This window comes from Carassius gibelio, chromosome A10 (genome assembly GCF_023724105.1).
Source record: "Carassius gibelio isolate Cgi1373 ecotype wild population from Czech Republic chromosome A10, carGib1.2-hapl.c, whole genome shotgun sequence".
Classification (NCBI taxonomy): Eukaryota; Metazoa; Chordata; class Actinopteri; order Cypriniformes; family Cyprinidae; genus Carassius; species Carassius gibelio.
This window is the reverse complement of record NC_068380.1, coordinates 25,986,817-26,011,524: the sequence shown is the minus strand read 5'-3', so window position 1 is coordinate 26,011,524 and position 24,708 is coordinate 25,986,817. Positions and strand designations below refer to the sequence as shown.

The 24,708-nt window shown below is 35.3% G+C and overlaps 2 protein-coding genes across 2 annotated transcripts in view; one reads left to right on the top strand and one right to left on the bottom strand.

Annotated features, from left to right (window-relative positions):
• LOC128021646 (SH3 domain-containing protein 19-like) overlaps positions 1–206 on the bottom strand; it is a 4,141-nt gene extending 3,935 nt beyond the window's left edge. The window contains exon 1 of the mRNA XM_052608956.1: positions 144–206. Within this exon, the coding sequence (XP_052464916.1) occupies positions 144–206 (63 nt within the window). The remainder of the gene's footprint in view (positions 1–143) is intronic.
• A 118-nt stretch (positions 207–324) lies between these two features.
• On the top strand, positions 325–19,692 carry LOC128021645 (protocadherin Fat 3-like). Its single transcript, XM_052608955.1, has 7 exons — positions 325–337; positions 2,195–2,348; positions 4,684–5,357; positions 8,897–9,007; positions 10,185–10,244; positions 15,107–15,142; positions 16,553–19,692. The coding sequence occupies exons 1-7, from the start codon at positions 325–327 to the stop codon at positions 17,059–17,061; spliced, it is 1,557 nt and encodes a 518-aa protein (XP_052464915.1). The 3' UTR covers positions 17,062–19,692.
• The last annotated feature ends 5,016 nt before the right edge of the window (positions 19,693–24,708 follow it).

The window sequence follows — 24,708 nt, the reverse complement described above, 5'->3', positions numbered from 1 at the left end:
TCAGTCTTCTCGTGCCATGTTTTCACCTCTCTTCTCGTCAGTTACTTTCTCCTCAAATCTCGTCTCTTCTTGTCTCATCTGTTCATGTCTCTGACCTTTTATCTCATCTTCTCATTTAGTTTGTTCGTCTCTTCTCGTCTCACCTCATTTCTCCTACTTTCTCCAACTCTTACATTGTTTTCGCATCTCATCTCATGTCTTCTCATCTTCTCCTCTTTTCTCCGTCACTTCTCGTCTCTGTTTTTGTCTATTACTACTCTTTTCTCATCTATTTTCTCGTTTCCCTTTTCGTCTCTTTCCTTTTTTGACTCTTTTTATCTATTAATGTCTCACTGCAGTAGGTAACTTTTGTAAAAATATATTTTTTACATATTTGTGAAACCTGTCATTATGTCCTGACAGTAGAATATGAGACAGATAATCTGTGAAAAAATCAAGCTCCTCTGGCTCCTCCCAGCGGTCCTATTGCCATTTGCAGAAATACATCGCTCCCGTTAAAGGGGGGGTGAAATGCTCGTTTTCACTCAATATCCTGTTAATCTTGAGTACCTATAGAGTAGTACTGCACCCTTCATAACTCCAAAAAGTCTTTATTTTTATTATATTTATAAGAGAAAGATAGTCTGTACCGATTTTTCCCGGAAAAACACGAGCGCCTAGAGGCGTGACGTGTGGGCGGAGCTAAAGAATCACGAGCGCGAGTAGGCTTTTTCGTTGAGAGCGTTTGGAAGCTGTGACACAGATCCAGAGGCTGAAAGTTATCAAGAGCAGCATCAGAAAATGCGTCTCTATGTGGTATGTACTGAAACTGTATATATTTGCTTAGCGGTTTTGGAAAATGACTAAGTTCCACTTTATGTCGTCTTTTTATTTTTTTTTAAGCTGTACATGTGGAAAGTGCAGTTTGATGACAACATCGCATGTTGTTTACTTGATGTGCTTACGCGTCGATAGCTAAGTTAACAACACAGAGATATTTTAAGCAGTTTTACTCACCGCCTGCCATTCCAACACGCGATCGTGACCCTTTTTCGTTGCGACTGCATTATCCTTAAGAAATAAACGATATTCAAATCTGTCGTTCTTTTGTGACTTTTCGCGACGCTCTCGCTCTGATCAGTGAAATGTTTGTGCTCAGCCTCGCTATACTGGAGCGCCCGCTCTTCCGGCAGAAGTGCCTTAGGACCCATATAAGGAAATTCCGCTCCATCTAACGTTACACAGAGCCATACTCGAAAAAAACTTTCATAAACTTGTGACAAACCGTTTTTTTTTGGAACAAAAATACTCCTTCAAACGTACAACTTAATTTTTGAAACTTTGTCCATGTTTAGCATGGGAATCCAACTCTTTAACAGTGTAAAAAACTCAGTATGAGTGAAATAGCATTTCACCCCCCCCCCCCCACCCCCTTTAAGAAACAACCAATCAGAGCTGCGGTCTGTAACTTTGTTTGTGTTCAAAATGTAGAAAAATGTATATAATAAGCGAGTACACCATGAATCCATTTTCCAAACCGGGTTTTTAGCTTGTCCTGAATCACTAGGGTGCACCTAAAATAAGTGTTTATATTCGGACTATTTTAGATTGCTTCGGGGGTACCGCGGCGGAGTAACCCAGTACCTTTGTAATTCTTCATAGACAAACGGACAGAAGTAGTTCCGGCTACGATGTTCTTCCGCAAGACGCAAGCATTTCTGTTTATTAACCGCTAGAGCGTCAAAAGTTACCTACTGCAGCTTTAATCTAATCAGTTCTTATCTCGTCGTCTTTTCGTTTTTCTTTTCCTCCCCTCTTACTAACTCTTCTCTCTGTCTTTTCTCATCTATTTCTCCTTTAGCCCTCTCGTCTGTTTTTTTTCCTCCTCTCCTCTTTTGGTTTCTTCTTTAGTCCCGTCTCGACCTCTCTTCTGTTTTCTCCATTCTTCTTCGATCTAATCTAGTCTTGTTTCCTCTTTCTCTCACTGGCTCTGATGAATGGAGCAGGGTGTTGTGGTTGTTTTGGGAGTTGTTGTGTTGCTGTACTCGTCCTGTTTGTAAAGGTCGCTCGTGCAGGAGTGTGCGCGCGTGTCTGTGTGTTTGTTTTTGTGGGGAGACCTGATAAGACCAGCGCACTGTTTGCTCACTGACATTTTCCACGCGATTTCCCACCGGCGTGTGAACGTGTGTCTGCCTCTCTCCCGTGTCTCTCTCAGGATATTCGTGCAGTTGCAGCGCTCCGTACACCGGAGGACGCTGTGAGACCGAGATCAGCGTCTGTACACCGAGCCCGTGTCAGAACGGAGGTGTGTGTAAACCCATCGGGAACGCCTTCATCTGCAGCTGCAAGAGAGGATACACCGGCGGGACGTCAGTCTACTAACCTTTCACTTCTTGATCCAAAAATATCCCACATGATGTTTCTAAGAATCCATTTAATTCCATACTAAATGGGGGAAGAAAGTTTTTTGATGACTGATTTGTTTAAAAACAAAAAACAATTTACATACAGTTTTTAGATATATTTATGAATAAATATAAAATATATCTGTATTCTATTCATCTAAAATATTTATATTGAGAGAATATACACTTTATTTAAAAGTATAAGTATAAATAGGGATTCATTATAAAACTGTAATAATTGTAGCAGATCAGATGTATATGTATATTCAAATGTAATACATTTGAATAATTTGACATACATTTAAAATTTAAATACACATACATTTACATATTATTAAATTATAATTCATAGTAATAATAATAATAACTATTATTATTATTATTATGTTCTTTTAATATTTCATATATTAACAAGTCTATATTCTTTCTCTCACTTGATGGATGGATGGATGGATAGATAGATAGATAGATAGAAAATGGATGGATGGATAAGTATTGTTATTATTATTATATTTCATATATTAAAAAGTCTATATTCTTTCTCTCTAGATATGTAATATTTAACATGTAATATATAATTTTATTGTGAAATTGTAGTGTTATTAGTAAAATACATGTGTATTTAAATATTTCAAATTATTTGATTTATTGAATAACCTTAAAAATAATTGTTATATGTTATATCTTATTATGGGATAATAGTTTATTTTATTTTCTGTGTAGTTGTAAACGATGACGCTGTGTGTGTGTTTGATGTACATAGTCAATCAGATAGATGAACTTAAACTTTCCAAAGTTAAGAGCTGCCAACAGAATTTAATAACCAGCATCTGTTCTTTTCTAAAACATGTACTCGAGTCTGTTTGTTTTGGCAGCGCACCATGAAAAACTGGCACAGGTTTAGCACTGACTTGCATGCCATGTTTGCATACATACTGAAGCTTGCGTGTCCTCCGTGTACAGTTTTAAACCGCTGGTGTAACGCGTTTCTCAGTTGTCTTCACTGTCTGTGGCCACAAGAGGGCGGCATCCGTCTGTCCACATTAGAGCAGCAGGAGTCTTTTTTAAAGATGGTTTCAAGCCTCTCTCTGAACAGAGGAGATTATACTGCTGCAGTCTCTCTTGGCTTATGCTAATGTAGTTCATTACAGACCACAGACACTTTTATTTGGAAATTTAGCGCTATTGAGACGACTACACACAGATATCAGAGCGAGGTAAACATGGCCTTCATGCGTGTGTTTTATCACACCTGAGACACACACACACACACACACACACACACTTCTTATAAATTATATAGTATATGGGTACCTTGAAGACAACATGAAATGTAAATGAAAATTTAATCTGTGGGCCATTAAAGGGAATATTAGTATGATGTGTTTAATATATTAGTGTAATAGTGTTATAATAATAATAATAATAATAATATAGGTGCATATGTTTTTGTGTGTATGTGTGTGTGTACATATAAGGTAAATAATATTGATTCAAACATAACTAAAAGTTAAATTGGAAATAAACCCAATTTATTTTATTTCAGATACAGTAGTTCAGATTATTTTATTTGAACCTTTTAATTTATTTTGACCTAACAACACAAAATGACAAAAAAACTGAAAACAGAATATGTTATAGTATATTATTTTTATACATACCCCCATACACACAAATTAATATATTATTTAATAAAATATTACATATAAAAATATATATATATTTATACAAAATAATTGTACTTTTGTTGTAGTAATAAAATAAAACAATTATCATCTGTGTGGCCTTTGTTGCCTCTATACTTGTTTATAAAGCAGTAAATGTTACATTTTGATTAAAATTTTATGAAAAAGCCCAGCAATATTTATTATGGAAGTAAACAAGGTCACATTTGATTTCACATGGTCTTTAATGGCTCTTTGAAACACACTGATTAGCTCCCAGAAATGGCTGAAAACAAAAGTAGTTTTTTTTTTATTCTTCGTCCTAACCAGCTGTGACAGTTTGCTTGGTTTCTATGAAATCTCCCAGCTCCAAATTTCTCATAAAAAATATTCTGATTGGCTGTTACTGTGCGGTGCCTCCCAGCGTTTTCACTTTCACTGTAGACAGACGGATTACTTCAGGCTGTAAATGTATCCCATCATGCCCCCTTTCAGACACAATGTCAGTTTTTTTATAGACCGATGCATTTCTGCCGAGTCACAATAAATTTTACAGCAGGCCAAGGACAGTAAAGTGATGCAGTAAAAAGGCAGCAGGCCACAGTAACCAGCGAGTGTTTATGTCTCCTCTGCAGCTGTGAAGAGGACGTGAACGAGTGTGAACGCGAGCTGTGTGAGAACGGCGGTGTGTGCGTCAACACTTTCGGCTCCTTCTACTGTAACTGCACGCCGGGTTTCGTGGGCAGCGCTTGCTCTGTTCGTCCTGTGCTTGTTCCGGATATGCAGGCTGGCCACGCCTACGTCGGGAAGGAGGAGCTTATCGGCATCGCCGTGGTGCTCTTCCTCATCCTCATCCTCATCCTACTATTCATCGCCTTTCGGAAGAAGGTCTTCCAGAAGAGCTATTCCCGGAATAACCTTTCCATGGTTCAGGATCCGGCTACGGCCGCCTTGCTGCACAAAGCCAACGGTGGCCACTATCCGCCGCTACGCTGCGCCATCGGAGAGCCAATCAGCTTGTACATGGAAGGAAGTCTGTCTGGCCCTCCTCAGGTTCCCGTCCGGCCGATGGCGTACACGCCGTGTTTTCCCGGAGACGCTCGGGGAACCCTGGAGAAACGGCCAGGGGACAGCCGAGGCCCAGAGCTGACGGAAATGAGCACGTTCCATCCGTCAGACTCGCCGCGGATTCTGGGCGGGACCAACAGGAGGGGCGTGGTCGTGTGCAGCGTGGCGCCAAATTTGCCACCAGTTTCACCCTGCCGGTCTGACTGTGATTCCCTACGGAAGAGTCCCTGGGAAGAGGATGGTGAGAGAGAGATCGGTATATCTGTGTTGTGTTTGTGTGTGTATCAGAGTATAAAAGAGGACAGCAGTGAGCGTGACTACTCCACATATCTGAGTCCACTCTAGGATTTCCATTTGTAGCTAGAGCACAGCTTAAAGAAATCTCCACCCAGTTACTGCTCCACACATTTATAAATCTAATTTTAATTGATTATACTAATTGAATATTAATAACAGATGAACAATAGTAACTATATTCCAACCTTTAATAAATAAAAAATTATGTCAACATCGCTCACATCAAATAATCAACATCAAATCAAATTTTCATTTTCACTTAACATTTGGTATATTGCATTATTTTATTTCAAGTAATATTTCCCAAACTCTATAGCTCTTTTAAAAAATAAAGTATACTTAACAATATAATATGAATGTCATATATGATTATAATATAAATAGCAAAAAAACAATAGTAATGCTGCACGTATAAACAATTATATATATATATATATATATATATATATATATATATCGTTATTATTATTATTATTATTATTATTTGCTCATTTGTGTTGAGCATACTGAGTATATTTAATACATTTTATTTTACAGTAAAATATTTCAAAAAATTTTCCATTAAAAATGTTTTTCTAAATATAATTATATATTTTTATATTAAATTATTTTAATATAAGTAGCTGAAAAATGATAGTAATGTTGCATGTATATGCTTGTGCAAATCATTTTGCATGCATTTCGCATATATCCATTTAAAAAAATTAAGAATATTCAAAGGATCTGTAATATTATTATTTTTATAATTTTTCCAAGTTGCTGATTCATCCATCAGTTTTTACTAGACATAATATATATATATATATTTTTTTATGACACTATTAATAGTTTATTTGAAATTGCGTGTGAATTATGCTGACAACAGTTGTAGTTGTTAAAGTGTATTGTGGTTGTGATGGAGAAGTGTTATGCGAGCTTGAACACGATGACCCTCTCATTAAGAAAAGAAAACGTTTCTCGCTCCAGGCAAAATCATGCAACTCCTCTCCGCATTGCTCACATGCTCTGTTGTGTTTGCACGCATATGTTTATGTATGTTTATGTGTTTGCCAGTATGAATTTATCAGACGGCTTTGATCAGTTCATGCCCGCCAACTGTGAAATCCATCTTTCCCTTAACATGTTTTATTTAAACGTCGCATTTAACTGCATTTAACCTCACGCAGCTCAGAGATTGGCCGAGATCTGCCGTTTCACACACACACACACACATCCTCGTATCTCAGTAACCCCCTGAGGCTTTTTGGCATGCACATTTTAATATTCAGACTCTTAATGAACCCTATGGCAGCACTAGCATTGGCACAGCATTCAAACTGTATGCCGATGTATGAATGGTAAAGCGACCTATGACTGTTTTCAGCACAGATAACACGACCTGCTGCCAGATTTCACGTTATCAGTGTACGCAGTGGCAGAGCACTGCACTTTTATCTTCTTAAACTCAGCTCCGTTTCCTGCTGTGACAGTTTAGGCAGACACGCACAGGATCTGGGGGAAAAAGCTTATATTTGTTGAAACTGTTTCCACCTGCAGCTTCCCACTAGCTAAGTTCATCTTTGTTAATGGTGTTTTCTGTAAATCAAATCAAAATATGGTTTCATATGAGGGTTACAGCCGAAATTGAAAACCGAGCTTCAGGTGGAAACCGTTTCATGCAATAAAAGCTTTTCAGATTTTGCTGCGTTTTAATGATGCTTTTTGTAAACCAAATCAAAAGTCACTTTATTTGAAGATGACATGGAAGTAGACCTGTTATTCTATAAACCGTCCCCCACAGAATCAGCAGAACTCAAGCTGAATTGAGATACCTGACATTGAAGTTCTACACATCCCTGTGATCTGAATAATGAATTTCAGCATGTTAAAATCCACTCCACAAAATCTACAGATTTTTTTACCCCAAAATCAGCGCTGCGAATGTGGAAAATGACCCTCTAAACTGATTTTTAAACTGTTTTTTTGTATGATTTATTTATTGATTTATTTATTTTTATTTTTGCATTTTGGTTCATATGGAAGTCTGGTTCCACCATAGAATAAAAAAATACAATTGCAACATTATATCTCACAATTCTGAATTTTTTTCTACAGTTAAGAGAAAAAAACTCAGAACTGTGAGATACAATCTCAGAATTTTAAGTTACAGTATTATAGAAATATAAGAGACAAAAAACTAAATTATAACAGATAGAAACTTTAGAATTATGAGTTAGAATCTCAGAATTGTGAGATAGAAACTCATAAATTTTAAGAGATATAAAATCTATATTATGAGATATGTAAACTCAGAAATATGAGGTATAAACAAGGAATTATGACCGATATAAACTTAGAATTATGAGATGCAATTCAGAATTATGAGATATGTAAAGAGAATCATGAGATATAAACTCGCACTTGCACTTCTGGTAATTTGGAATTCCCAAAAAAAAAATTGTTTAATAAAATTTCACAATTATAATTTCACATGGCAGAAACGGCCTTCCTTAGTTTTACTTGTTTGTTTTATTTTCTGTTTTGTTTAGGTTTTTTTTTTTTTTTTTGTATTTTCTTAAAAAAATATATAAATAATAATAATAATTTAAAACTACTTTTTTTGTTGTTATACATTTTAAAAAGTAATTTATTCCTCCGATGCAATGCTGCATTTTCAGCAGCCATTACTGGTAGTAGTAGAAACATAGTGATGTTTCTTCAGGATTATCAACAAAACATTTTAAATGTGTATCCTGTCACTTTTCATCAATTGAATGTGTCCTGGCTAGATAAAAGTATTAATTTCTTTCCTGACCCCAGACGTTTGCATTGACTCTCATTGTAGCAGCCTGGGATCTTAAACACAACTTTATTTCCTCAAGGACCAATAACCAATAATTGTAACTTCCATTTTCATACATCTGTTGCCCTTTTTGTGAGTATTATACATCAGGCGATCTGTGAGTGGCCCACGGGTGTGCTTTTGAGAGAAAAAGAAATTTCTTTAAAAGAGTATAAATCTTCACATCAGGAAATACCGAGCGGAGAGCGTTTATGGAAGTATGTATATGCAGTCCATTTACTGGAAAAGCTGATGTCAAAAGCCATTTTCCCTTTGGTATTAAATTCTCTCCCATCGGAGTCCTCCGAAGCTTTTTACCACCCATAATAACTTCCTTTTTCATTTTCTTGTGGTTTGCGGTCTCTCCCATTCAAACCCTCTTAGGTCTTAAAACTCTCCACCTGTGAAATACAAATCGAGACAATTATACGCAGCTGTTATAAGCAGCCATTTCCATGACACCATTAAAGCAAAGATCAAAGGAAAAATGTCTGGGAAAAGAAAGGAATTGAAGGCAAACATCAGAAGAGAGCACTTCTCGGATACAGAATGGCGTGGAGATTCGCCCACAGCTGATGCGCAAAACACACGTGTGTGTGTGTGTGTGTGTGTTTACTGTAAGTTAAGCTGTGATTGGTTGACGTCCTGATCTTTGTGTTCAGGGAAAGTGGATTTGCTGGAAGAGGTCACATGTTTCTCTGGCAGTAACAAGGGCAGCAACTCGGAGGTCCAGTCGCTGAGCTCCTTTCAGTCTGATTCCTGTGATGATAACGGTAAGTGTGTGTGTGTGTTGCTCCTGCTCATTGTGAAAGGTTAAAACGACATGCGTCTTTCCTCAAGACAATTCATGCAGTCATCTTCATTTTCCAATTTTTTAAATCTATTAAATATTTTAAGATTTTTTTTTTTTTTTTTGAGTGAGGTGTGCGTGCTTGTGTGTGTGTCTGTATACGCTTTTTGTTGTTGTTGTTGTTGTTGTTGTTTTTACAAACTTTAATAAAGCAAAACATGTTGATTCTTCATGTTTACTTATTTATGTATTATTTGTCATTTAATACCTTAATATTGAACTTTAAGCTATGAGACATGAATGATTCTCAAATCTGCAACAGAGAATCATGGGAGTTGTAGTTTTGTCACACGGACCTGTTGCCTTTTAATCTGTAAAAGTATTTTCTATCAAGAATTATTGCTTTATCAACAGTACAAAATGCAAACAAGCTAATTCTGTAATTGACATTGACTATTATGATTTATTGTAATGCATACCAATTTTTTTTAGTCAACTGATTTTAATGTTTTTTATTGCTAACAATACAGTTAAAGATTATTTTTGTTTGTTAATATATATATGCCAAATAATAATTAATAATAAGACTATGATAATTAGAACGTGTACATTAATATTTTAATATTATAATTTTTAATAAATAATATCTCACTTAAGCATGCATGACTATTGATTTAAAAAGTTAAATATGACATTGCAGTGACTTTAATTAATGCTCATCTCAATCAAAGATTTGAATGCAGCAGGTCTGTGTGTGCGCGCGCGCTCGCGCGTGTGTGTGTGTGTGTGTTGGTCACATCACCATCTCTCCTCAGATTCGCTGGAATGATGTCATGCTTGCCTTTCATTGGTCACAGCTAAATTCATCTGCAGCCGATCTGGCCACAGAAGCTTCTGCAGTGGACCAACAGTGTTACCGAAAGTGTGGAGTTGATTCCTCTGTTTGATTGGCTTGTGTGTGTGTGTGTGTGTGTGTGTGTGTGTGTGTGTGTGTGTGTGTGTGTGTGTGTGTGTGTGTGTGTGTGTGTGTGTGTGTGTGTGTGTGTGTGTGTGTGTGTGTGTGTGTGTGTGTGTGTGTGTGTGTGTGTGTGTGTGCGTGTGCGTGTGTGTGCGTGTGGGTGAACGTTTCTGACTGGTCTTCATTGCTTTCTCTTTCCAAGCTTCCATAGTGACGGTAATTCGGCTGGTCAATGATGCAGTCGACACGATTGAGAATGAAGGTACTCTTTCCCACCGCTGGACTCTGAAGCATCTTCTTTAAAAGCGCTTGAAGACTCATGCACAAACCTTTAAACACACTCTTTTTTTCTTTCTCTCTTTTTTTTTTTTAGAATTACACACATAACCATTTGCTTAGAAGTCAACATGTGGACCATAAACTTTTATTAGGGCTGTCGCTCACTTAAATAATTCATCTCATTGTATGCAGATTAATCATTTGAAGTATTCATGATTAATTGCATGTCAATATTTGAAAAGCCCTCAAGTACAGATAATAAAAAAATATATATTTTATGTACATTTCACATTAAAATGTATTTTTTTTTATAATAATCCGAAATTACTTTCAATTTACAGCCCTATTTTTAATGTGAAAATTATTATAATGATTACACAACCTATTCCTTAAAAGAAAACCTTTTGAACTTTTAGTCTGCAGTCATTATGATTTTACATTTAACTTTCTTTTTTCTTTTTTTTTTTTGTTGAAAGCATTCTCAAAGGGTTTTGTCTGTTTTAGCTTTGTTCTTCTCATTTCTTCCCCAAACCATAGTTAAGTACACTACAGAAGTAACTTTACATTATTAAATACTAAGAGTGTGTGTGTGTGTGTGTGTGTGTGTGTGTGTGTGTGTGTGTGTGTGTGTGTGTGTGTGTGTGTGTGTGTGTGAGACAGCATTACTCATGAGAAGAAACGTCACCCCACTCAGCAAGATGATCGAGCAAACACACACACACACACGAGCCCCTGCTCAAATATTTTCGCTGACGAACTCACACCTACAAACACATCCCCAGATCATATATTACCCAGAACGGAAGAGCACAAATCTTGCAAACACACACACACGTTTGAAGTTGTAAAAAAAAAAAAGCTTTTCAAGTGTATCTTCAAAGCTAGACATGCTAAAGTAATGTAGGCTGATGAGCCTGTTTGAGTTTTCCACTTGTCCTTTGATTCAGAGGTTGTAAATCTAACAAACTTCTGAATCTTGAAACTAGTTCATGCTGAGACATCTCAAAACTAGTTCATATTTACATATTTTTAAACCATCCCTTCATTTTGTCAATGTACTCTTCTTTATTTTAAAGGTCCATGCAGTATATTTGTATAGTTTCATTGGCCAATACAAAGTTCAGTTAGCATTAGTATTCTCATACTGTTCATTTCTTGAAGTGCTATTTTAGTATTATTTTATTGTTATTTTAGTATTATTGATATACTTTTATAGTATTTAGTACTATTTTGAATTAGGTTTTATTTATTAATATATTGATGGATTTGAAGTTTTTGTAATTTTGTGCTTTTGTTATTTTTATTTGTTAGTTTTTTTTTACATTTCTGTAGATTTAATTTATATATAAGTTTTAGTCATTTTAGTACTTTGAATTAAATTTATTTTAAATTATCAAATTTTTTCCTATTTTAATTTATCTAGTATTCATTTTATTTTATAGTTTGTTTGTTTTTTAAATAATTTTAGTTTTAGTTCACAGTAACAGCACTGCTTTAAAGTGGACTAAATATACTTAATATAAATGTGAAAAATGGCACTTTTAAAACCAGCTCACAATGACAAATAATACACCTATTTGGTGTAATAGCTGATTAAACTATTTTATTATTATTGATATGGTCATTTTCAGCTAACTAGCTTATATTTTCCATCTGACCCTGGAGCACAAAACCAGTCTGAAGTCTCTGGGGTATATTTGTAGCAATAGCCAAAAATACATTGTATGGGTCAAAATTATTGATTTTTCTTTTATGCCAAAAATCATTAGGATATTAAGTATGGAAGTTCATGTAAATGACCTACTGTAAATATATCAAAATGTAATGTATATGTATTGCTAAGAATTCATTTGGACAATTTCAAAAGCAATTTTCTCAATATTTAGATTTTTTTGCGCCCTCAGATTCCAGATTTTCAAATAGTTGTTTCTCGACTAAATATTGTCTGATCCTAACAAACCATACATCAATGGGAAGCTTATTTATTCAGCTTTCGGAAAAGAGGTATAAATCTCAACTTTCGAAAAATGTACACTTAATAGGGTCACATATTAGGATTGCTTTACATGTGTTTTAGTGGATATACTTTAAACAGTCTGTAAACTGATATTATATTCATATTTAGTCCAGAAGGTTCCGTCTAACGATGTAAATCTAATCTTATGAATGTTGTGGCATTGTGTGTGTGTGTGCGTTTGGGAGTGCTTGATTTTCACAGTAATTGACTGTAGACTCACTTACTTCTCTTGATTCACATTTAAATGACATTTGAGCTGTGAGCTTAATCACAGTCAATCAAACACAACGATGAAGATCAAACATGAGCACTTTAATAAGCTGGGAAGGAATGCACACATTTTTACACCATCATTCTCTCTCTCTTTCTGTTTTCACTCTCCATTATCTCTCACCCTTTTATATATTGACCATGGTATTCATAATTTCCCTAATATACTAGTTACTGCAGTTATTGCTAAAAAAAATATTTTATTTAATAGTAACAATAAACAACACAAGCAGTTTTTTTTTATATCTATAATAGCTTTAATTTAGTTTTATTAATTTCAGTAATTCAAGCTAAAACAAGCAATGTTTAATTTGTAGTTTCAGTATTAGTAATTTAGTTTTTTGCACTTTTGTTGTTAGTTGCCTTTTTAATGTTTTCTTCTTTTTTTAATGTAGCTTTAATTTACATTTCTTTTGGTTTTAATAATTTTAGAAATTCAAGCTAAAAAAAACTTAAGTTTAGTCATTGTTACTGTAGTTTTGCTTTTTTAGTACTTCAGAAACTTATAAGAAACCACATTATTAGATTTTTTTCTAGTTTTTCTGTATCTTTAATTTATATTTATTTTAGTTTTAGTAATTTCATTCAAACTAAAAGGAAATCACATTTAATGTTTAGTTAAAATTTTAGTAATTTCATATGTTGTTGTCATTGTTGCTTTTTTAATATTTCTATGCGGCTTTGATTTTTTATTTATATTTTGAGGGATTTTATTAATACAAATTTTAAAAAGAAACCACTCAATTTTTTGTTAACGTTTTCGTTACGTATGTGCTTTTGCCATTGTTAGTTACTTTTTAATATTTCTATGTAGCTTCAATTACTGTTTATTTTTCTTCCCCAATTCCAGAGAAGCTGAGACGTTGTGTAAAATCAAGAATCTGTTATTTGTTCATTCTCTTTAACTTTCATTTAATTTACAAAAGTACAAAGAAACGATTTCCAAAGTTTTCACTGACCAATATAAATGTATTTTATAAATATGTGCAAATTTAGTTTTTGATATAGATGGCTGCAAACACACTCCAAACAAATTTGGGACAGAGGCACGTTAAACAGTCACATCAACGGTCCTCATTGTTTGGGAGTTGAGGACACTATTTGTTAAAGTTCTGCAAGCAAACATTTTGTCCAGTCTCGTCTGATACAAGACTTCAGAAGCTCAGCACTCTGTGACCGTCGTTGTCTGATTCTTCTTTCATCATATATTTTCGATAGAAGTCTAAAACATTCACTCTGTGTCTACGAAACCACGCTGTTGTAGCACATGCAGAATGAGAGCTGGCCTTGTCTTGATCTAATAACCATGGACTTCCCATGAAAGACATCATCTTGATGGGAGTATATGTCTCTGTATAATCCCAGTAAATGGCTCCATGTCAATGGTACCTTCAGTCACCCATGCTGTTTGTTCTGCTGCACTCATATACCATGACAAACATTTGCTTTTGCTTCTGTCACTAATGAAAGTCTGGATGGTCCCTTTGGTCTTTGGGACTGAGAACTCGAAATCCATTTTTCCTGGAATCAAGTTGAAATGTGGACTCATCTGAGTACAGCACACATTTTCGCACATTTCTTTTTGACTATCTGAGATGAGCTCTGACCCGGAGAACCCAACAGCATCTCTGCATAGAATTGATGTTTAGCTTTCTCCCCGAGTAACAGATTTCAGTTGCATTTCTTGATGCAGAAGAAGACTGTGGTAAATTCAGTGGTTTTCTGAAGTACTCCTGAGCCCATGAGGCTATATTTAACACAGCAGCTTCTTATACAATGCTATCTGAGGGCTCAAAGGTCAAGCACATTCAACTGAGGTTTCATACCTTGCCCTACATATACTGTGTTTTCTCTGGATTCCCTGAATCTTTTCACAATATTATGTATTCACAATATTTTGCATTCTTTGCAATTCTGCATTGCTGAATGTGATTTGTGATTTGTTTGACAACTTCTCTTATGAAATTTGCCACAAAGTGATGATTCATGATCATGTTTGCAAAGGCTGAGATGCTCCTCTTATTATACCCAAACATGATACCTTGACCTATTACCAATTCACCTGCTTACTGTGAACCGTTTCAAAACCATAAACTATATTCTATAAACTTTTCACTTTTATTTTGCCTCTGTCCCAACTTTTTTGGTATGTGTTGTAATGTGGAAATCTTTTTTTTTTTTTTTTTTTTTTTTTTGTCAATTAAATAAAAGTTAAAGAGAATGAACAAATCAAAGATTCTTGATTTTATTGCATTTTACAAAATGTCACAACTTCACTGGATTTGGGGTTTTAGATTTATTCATTCTTTCCAAAAAAAAAAGAATGTTTAATTTTTGCAAGGGTATCACAAGCAACAATATATCACAAAACAACACAAGTACTTTTCGCAGAAATAAATGTCAAGTATGATTTCAAAAGCATATCTTGGTGGGATGTTAGTGCATTTGCATATGGTGTTTGTAGACAAACACAGAGTTAGGATGGGTTTGGTGCTGCCCCACAAATCTATCTCTCTTTCTCTTTTTCTCTGTCTTCCTGCTTCTTTTCTGCCTGCCAGTGTCCGTTATGGATCAAGGTCAAAACTTCAACAGAGGTGATTCACGTTCTCTCTCCTGCTTTGTTCAGCTAAATCTCCCGGAGTTCTTGCCCTCCTTCCTTTTCAGACTTTGTTCTCTGTCTATTCCTCCCTCTCTCGCTCTCCCTTTCCGTATTGCTGACAAACTGAGCTGTTGCATTCTGGGAAATGTCACATCATCCAGCAGCGAGCTGCTCTTTGCCGACACACACACACACATCCGAGTACCTGCAGTCCTCCGTCACCCCTTTCCTCTCTTTTTCTCGTCTGTCTCTTCCCCCGCAGTGCTTCCATTGCTGACTTTGTGTTTTTCTTTTGTTTGATATTGATGTTTTCTGATAGTGAGGATTAGGCCGTGTACAGTGTGTGTGTGTGTGTGTGTGTGTATGTGTGCGTGTGTGTCCCTGCGCTTCTGTGTTTCCATGCATCGCTGCATGCAGTCCTCACACTCTTTTAATTTGCATTTTTTAATGAATGTGTTTCGCTTGTCAACAACGTGTCACTGACCTCTGAACCTTGACCTCTTGTCCTGGCTGTGTCTTCGATCACCTCGCAGGCATGTCCACTCACTACAGCAAGACCTGCATGTGGAGATGCTCAGTGTAATGTTTCTGTCCCCACCAAAACTCAAATGGATTACAAATGGGCAGCTGAGACTCATTTGAAAAACGTGCCTGTGGAGACATTTCTGAAAAATTATATTAGTTGCTTTCTGCAGTTTCTGAAACACTTTCAAAGTGAAATTAGTTAAATTTTATTCAAAACAGATGAACATGTTTGTGGAAATGTTTATGTTGGTTGTTGTATGAATTGATACATATTTATTTCAGTTTTAGTTATTTTAGTATATCAGTTCATTTCCAACTAAATGAAATTTTTGCCTTTCCAGTTAGGTTAAATTGCTGAAATTAGGTTAAATAAGGTTTTTATTTTTTAACAATTATAATAAACCCGGTGAGTCGTTTAAACAGTAAAAAGTGTTTTTTTTTTTTTTATGAACCAGAAATTTGACAAATTTTTTTTATAAAAAAATGTTTAATAGTATTGTGCAAATACCTTTTTTAATTGATAAAAAGGAGAATACATCTTTATTAATTGATAATCCGCCCCAAAATCATAATTTGTGCAAGCATGAATAAAAGTTGATGGTGTTTTACTGACACAAGTGCTGGAAACTGCGGTGAATTGTATGTATAGGTACGTTTTTTGCAAAAGCATAAGCACGTTTTTCCAATGAGCCTATGTTGCAAACGGGAGACACTACAGTCTTAACAAGTGCTCCGTTTGGGACAGGACTGATGTCTAACCTGTTAACCTCCCTTCAGAATGACCAAGCATGCAGCCCTACATGATTACGTTCCTACCGAAGGACCCCTTAGTTGTTTGCCCAGTCTATGTTTACTAACTTCCTGCTTCCTGTTTCACCAGCATACCACTGGGACACTTCTGATTGGCTGCCGAGCACACGCTTACCAGACATCGAGGAAGTCCCCACCTATGAGACGGGTGAAGTGGGCGTGGCCTTAGAATCTGACTATTACCTTGGCGGATTCGATATCGATAGCGACTACCCGCCTCCTCAGGAGGAGGAGTTTATGTCCCAGGACCAGCTGCCTCCGCCCCTTCCCACTGAGGAATACGACACCTCACCCGCCAATCAACCTGTTTCCAGGGAGAGCACTCTGAGCGGGGACCGCAAGCCCCGCCCACACTTTCACCCCAGCCAATACCTGCCTCCGCATCAGCTGCCACTCGGCTCTGCGGGGGAGGAGTTTAGCACTTTTACAAGCAGGGAGGAGCGTCTGTCCGTCAATGCCTCCTCTGCCTCCGACGTATCCTCTGTGCCCTGCGGGTTTGAAGACTCTGAGACGGGAGGAAGCTTGGATAGTTTGGAGGACACGCACATGCACCCACATACACAGCAGACTGAGGTCTGACACTCCACCTGCCAACTACAGACACAGTTAGTGACGTCAACAGGACGTGTTTTCCCACATAAAAGACACTAAACTCTTCGTCTGTCTAAGTTGTAAGACAGATTCGGTCTGAAGACTAACTCTCAGTGCTGCCCTCTGCATGAGCAGCTCAAATATAAAAGCACAGGAAGTGGAACCGGAAGTGATGTCATGGTTGGGGACCAGACGATTAAAGCAACAAGAAGCGTCATATTAAACGGAGACCAATGATCTGTAGACATGTTTTCAGAAATCGCCTGGTGCATTTCATTGTTTCTTCCAGTTCCTGATTTGTTTGGTGCTGTGTTTGAAATCTGGATCTGTCCTAAAACCTAGTGAGCCGCCTACCTAGACGAGATTTTGCTACCTTCTAAGCTACAAATTGTACGTTTAAATATTTTTTTTTAGAATTGCATAAAATTAAATCCTTTCTAGTTACATATTTTAGATTATTAATGCAAGAACTAAACTTACATCTACATAGAATAGAGAATGACAATCAACAATAATGACAATAAACAAAATACTAAAAGTAATAGAAAAAAAATTATATACAAAGCTATTACATTTTATTTGTGTTACACTTTTTTCTATTATTTATGCAGAAACAAAACTTAGAATTACATGCAATGAAGTATGAAAAAAATATATACTAATAGTTATACCAAACCTGCTGTAAGTAAATACAAAACAATACATATGTTTTGTTTAAATTCAGTTTAGATATTTTTATTTGAATTGTATAAAGTGACGTCATTTGTACTTAGACTTTTTTTATTTATGCATAAACAAAACTAAGAATTGCGTACAATAAACCTAAATTAAAATTAGAATTTTAAATACAGCATAAATAAAGTAGTAGCTCACATATACAACCCTGAATGCATTGTAAAAGAAAAAAAACCTTATCCAAGATGAAGAGATATACTCATTTAATTCAGAAAAATATTAATAAAAATAATGTAATTTAAAAATGACTTTTAGTTATGCAATATTTGTGTAAGTTCATACACATTTTTCAAACTCTACTGAAATCAAATGTGACTCAAGACTCAAATTAAGCTAAAAATAAATCAATAAACCAGCCTAAGGGGGTCTTCAGGTCTTAGCTGGTTTAAACTGGTTCAACTGTTTTCCCAGCAAGCAGATGTTTAGCTAATGTTTCCCAAATGCCCAAACCCCTTCTAAAACCATCCAAAAAGTCCAGCTTGGCCAGGCTGGGAGACCAGCCAACCACCTTAGGCTGGTTTCAGCAGTTTTTTGTGTTCAGCGGGGGGGCGCTTTGCATCAAACTTGGCAGTTGAGTTGCTTTCTTTGTAAACCGTTCCAAATCGCTCACTTATAAGGGTCCATTTGAGTTCGGATGCCACCTTAGAAGGCAGCTCACTAGGTTTTGCAGCCGATCTTTTCTGTGTGCACAGGTGGACATATATATGAAACCGTTTTCTATAAACAGTCAAAAAGCACACAAGTTTTATGTATCTTCCCAATTTTTTTTTTTTTTTATAAATCATTTACTTTTTTGCACTAAACTGATGGATATGTTCAGACTTACAGCGGCCCTGTCTAAAATAATCCTGTCATGTCACATTTAAGGCCCTGGACTGGTAGCAGCGTCGTCTTTTGTGTGAAGCATTAGTGGGTCCTGAATAGCACTATTTTTCAAGCTGATCGTTTTAGACGAGCGTTTTAAAGGAACGTGGGCAACTCTCTTCTGTAGCTTACGTCTCCTCTTTTTTTTGTCTTGTCAAAACATCACGGTAACATATCAGAAAGCCATAAGCAGAAGAATATCATCAATAATGTTTGTGTTCGCAGGCACTTACAATGCAAGAATGACACATGCCTGTAGCACGCAGTCCAAAAACCTCATCCGGTTCTCAACCGACCCAAACCAGAGAAAATAGTGGAACGAGAGAGCGAAAGCAATAACGGCAAGTCAGAAAGAAGGAAATGCCAAGTCCTGAAACGGAATACTGAATAAAAGATGCAGGGAAAGAAAATGTAAAGAAAGTGAAAATCAATAAAATATAAATCAAAATGAGAACGAGGGAGGAGAGAGAGAGACGGAGACGTGATACTGTGGACCAGCTTTGGATTGGAAAGGCGTATAGGCCTGAAGGGAACAGGACTGAGATGTTTGGCGTGAGCTGATTTCAGAGCTTGCACTGTCATTTTGAATGCCATTGGGCGGAGCGTTTTTTGTAAAAGCTGTAATTTTGACGGCAATTGTTGTACAGTGTATATACGTAAGTTGTTCAAATGCAGATTTTGTAGATATTGAACTGCAATCATGGCAGGGTTTGTGCACCCAGCAGATGAAAAGGACAAACACGCAAACTCACGTACTTTCACTGGCATTTTTAACAGATTTTTTTGCAGCTGCTTTTAACCTTTTTTCAGAATATGTTTCTCCGCCCCTTTTTTTAAATTGTATTTTTGTTTCCATTTCACCGTGTTTATATTCTAGAAAAGGGAATTCCTCTACTCCTGATGGATTTGCGCAGGGAGTTTATTTTTATTCATTTGTTTGTATTGTTTTAATTTCGTCTTTGATTCGTTTTGTTTTGTTGACCGTGTAAAACAGTATTAAAACATGCTTGTTATACTGTACGTGTAAAAATGGTTTTCTTCACTCCTGGATTTTTGTTTAGTTTGTTTTGTTTGGTGTTTTTTTTTAAATCAATGCTAAAATTAAAAAAGAATATTGATCAAACTGTATATGACTTTGAAGTTTGTGGGTAATTTATTTCAACGCAACATGAAATACTGTAAATGTCTCATCTTATCTTTTTAGTTCACATGCTGAGAAAAAATAGGTAACATTTTAAAGTAAGGTCTGATTAGTTAACATTAATTCATTGACTAACATTAAAATGCGTTAATATATTTTAACGCTAGTTAATAAAAATAGTTAGTTCACGTTAGCTCAGGTCCATTAAATAATATTAACAGACATATGTTTTGATTTTAATAATGTATTAATGTTGAAATTAACATTAAGTAAGATTAATACATTTTATTCTTAGTTCACGTTAACTAATGTAGTTAACTAATGTAAACAAATGGAACCTTACTGTAAAGTGCTACCAAAAATATTCTTTAAAATTAAATATATAAACAGTAACACTACACAATAAGGTCCCATTATTTAATGCGTTAAATAACAATTATTACAGTTGCGTTTATTACTTGTTAACATTAGTTAATGAAAAATATTCATACTTAGTCAATTTCCATTAATATAATTAACAGATTCAACTTTGGATGGTAATATATTAGGACAGTTTGTAATTAACAATACATTTTACATTTAAAATTTTAGCTTAAGATTTAAGCTTTAGAAATATTTTTCATTGTTAGTGTGTTAACTAACATTATTAATGTTATCAAATGTAAAGTGTATTAACAAATATGGCCTAGTGTGTCCAGTTTTAATGATCTAAACAAATTATATTTGATCAGATTAAATCCTGCCTCACATTATTTCCATCTGAATAATGTCTTTCTGCAGGTAAATGTTTCATGTCTTTACACCTAAAAGCATTGGAAATGTGATACGTTGTGTGATATTTTTGATGTTTTGACCCAAACACACATAAAAAAAAATAAAAAAAATTCTCGTTTTGAATATTAACACTCACCTGATAATCGCAATAACTCCACATAAGATGTTTACAATCAGTGTGTGTATAATAAAAGTTCAGGATCGATAGCAACTCGTCAGAGTCTTTCCAGAAGCCAGGAGATACGCAGTTTGGTATTTAATCAGTTGTGTGTAAGAGTGTGTGTAGTTCGAGTGTAATCAGGCTCTCACTTTGAGAGCTTCAGAGGCTCATTATCTTCTCCAGGACTGTGGCTTTTGGAGTGGACAGGGTGCTTCGATTTCTTGTCCTCAATCATTTTTTTGCCTTTGACTTTAAGGGCCTGTTCAGCTGAACTGATGTACATGTCCTCTTCGAGACCAGAAGGATTGCTGCTCTTTTAAACAGTGGCCCTCATTTCACGATGGGCTTCTAATGAGAAAATCTCCTGATTAAACTTGGAGGACGGCAGACATGGAACAGTGCAAAACTTCATGATTACCGCACTAGTTTGATGACACGAGAGGTTCGGTTCGGTTTCAAAATTAGCAAGAGATTCTGTTTATTTAGCATTGCTGGGTCATGAAGAAAGCAGAATTTGGAGAAGTCATGGAAATTAAATGATAGGGATAAATAGTTCATCGGATTTGCCCACAAGCATTACTGATGATCAATTAGTGAGTGGATAGTTCATGAAAGTGTACTCACCCTCAGGCCTCTGAAGATGTAGATGGGTTTGTTTCTTAATCAGAACAGAACTGGAGATATGTAGAATTGCTTCTCTTGTTCGGCAATGGATCCACTGCGGTGGATGGGTGCCGTCAGAATGAGAGTCCAAACAGCTGATAATATATGTTTATAATCCATAATAGTGCTTCCACTGATGAAAAAGTCCAGTTCTCACATCACAATATGCACACATATTTGTGTAGAACTGTTTTGGACTGTCTGTCTTGTATATGGTGCTGTCTTTGTGCATATTTCATGACTCTGACAGTGGTAATATTATGGATAAAGGACTGTTGTAGCTGGAAGCAATAGTTTAAGTTTTTTTAGTTTAGTTTAAGCTTTTTTAATAGTTTAATGCAGCTTTTTGCTTCATAAGACATTAATTGATGGACTGGAGTGATGTGGATTATTGTGATGTTTTTATCAGCTGTTTGTACACTCAATCTGACGGCACCCATTCACTTCAGAGGATCCGTTGGTGAGCAAGTGATGTGATTCTACATATCTATTTTGATGAAGAAATAAACTAATCTAACTTGAAATGACCTGAGGCTGAGAAAATTTCAGTTCTGGGAAAACTATGCATTTATTTAGCAAAAAAATAAATAACTAATAAAAATAATAATCAGTTCTTATGATTAAGGTTAATTTTTATGATTATTTTATGTTGTTTTGGGGGGCTTTTTTAAAGTTTAAAACCAGTGTTGTTATCAAACCAAAACTATTATGCATGTTTTTCATTTATTAAAATAAACTTGAAATAAACTCTAAATATTAGCAGAAATACTTTCTTTGACAAATAATTGATACAGAAGTTGAAGCTGAAGTAAAACCTCAAAACTAATAGAAATCCTAAATTATATATTTTTACATTAATTAAATAACATCTCTAAAACTGATAATTGTAATAAATACTACATTAGTAAATATTGCTAAAAATAAAGCCACTTGAAAGCTCAAGTACTGATAATATAGATTTTGTGAGGTTGTGTGTGTGTGTGTGTGTGTGTGTGCGTGCGTGTGTGTGTGTGAAAGAGAGAGAGAGATTGGTGAGAATTACCCTTTTAACTTTACAGTATTGTCACACAGTAAGCACTTACACACTGCCAAGAGCGCAACATCTGGAAAGTACTGCATATTTGTATCATATTAGCATGCAAACATCTGATAAACACCTCAAGAGCCAATTCACGTACCATGTAAATCACAAATGCCACGAAAAACAGCTGCTGAATGTTGTTCTCGCGTCCAAACGAGAACTTTTTGGCAAAGTATTTCAGATGTGCAGGCTGAAAAGTTACAAGAATGCAAATCCAACATGTACACAGCGTGATTTCGGGATGGATTCATCCCTTCTGCGTTTGCCAGAGAAGATATTTTCATTGAATTATCATAAACACCTAGAAATGGATGCTGGGCCCTTAGGGAACAACTGGTGAATGTAATATCGCTGCCTATTTACATGTTCACTGTTCCGTTACATGTAATGCATAATTTCTTTTCAGAAAAAAAAAAGAAATCGCATCTTCTTCTCTGTCCGTCTGCTGTCTCAGTTTCTGGCCTTGGTTTTTACAATAACATCTGCATTTCCCACCATGCTGTCCATTTAGATTATTTGTCCTCACTGGAATGTATTTAAAAATGCACCAAGCGTAGTTGTAGTTTTAGCACTCGCCCGTATTATTCATTATCTCTTTTGAGATATTCATGAGTTTGATCTAATCGAGCACACGAGGCAGACGAGGACATGTTTGCTGATGTGTTGTGGTTTAGCAGGTGGTTTTCTCCATCTAATCCATCTTTATCTCCTGCAGTAATTGCGTGTGTTTTGTCGTTTATGTCACTGGCTGTCAAAGAACTCACTGCTGTTTGGTTGCAGGAGGTTTTGAGCTTCATGAAGGGACTTCAAGGCTCATGTGTGACAAACTATTAGCATCCCATGTTGAGTCCTGCCATACAGCTGTAGGAAAGTCCTGAAGTTGCCAGATATTCACTTATATTTTATTTATATCTTACTATACTTTTAAGGTACACCCGCATCACTTGCAAAGCAAAGAAATCTTGTAGTCTATTTTACCGTTCATGGCTGTATAAATAAATTAGTGCTGTCAAATGAGAAATTGCAATTAATCATATTTATATATATATATATATATATATATATATATATATATATATATATATATATATACACACACACACACACACACACACCGTATATATTAAAAGAAAATATGCATATATATTTATATTTATATAATTAATATATAAATATATTAAATATATAAACATACATTTTTTCTTAAATATATACATGCATGTGTGTGTATTTATATATAACAAATATACACAGTACAAAACTTTTATTTTGTATGCGATTAATCGTTTGACAGCGTTAATATGAATGACTTATGATTAACTACGAAAATGTTAATATACCAACCCAATTGACAGGGTTATTTTAGTAACTCAAACCATAAAAAAGGTTTCTGTCAGCTGAAATAAAGTAAATTTTAAATTAAATGTAAAAAAAATCTAAGCAACATTTCTCCTTTTAAGTTTGTTTAATTTGATGCACTAAAAATAAGTCAAACTAAAAAGAAAAACATGACAATAGCATGACAAAACAGAATAATTGAAAATGTCCAAATTAATGTTATATATGTTTACTATACTGGTATTTACTATTAATCCTGAAAAAAAAAATGTATGAGTTTCCAAAAACTCACTGTTTCAGAATTGATAATAAGAAATGTTTCTTGAGCAGAAAATCAGCACATTAGAATGATTTCTGAAGGTTCGTGTGATGCTTTCTATTATTTACAATATTATAATACTGTACATGACAATGAACAGAAGAAAAAAAAACTTTTCATTGTGGCAATGAAATATAGCCAGAATCCTATTTTTTTTAAGCACAAATATATAAACTTAAATAAATGTCCATGCTTGAAATATTGAATACATTTTTTGAAAGCAGAGTGATGATATTAATTTTTGATCTGATAGGAGCCATATGGATGAGCGGCCAGCTGTGTCCCGGAATTCCTTTGGAGCATAAGGTGGCTGATGAAATTAATCACACACATTGATTTGACCTTGCAAACATACACACACACACACACACACACACGCACAGAGTGCTGTCATTAGGAAGAATGATGGAGATGAAGTGAGATGAGATATGAAGAGATGCCGGTGTGTGTGTGTGAGTGTGTGAGTGTGTGTGTGTGTGTGTGAGCACAGATCTGCTTCTGTTTGACTTTCTGCCTGTTTGTTTGTGAGTCTCTAAAGATTTAAAAGTTACTTTTGAAGT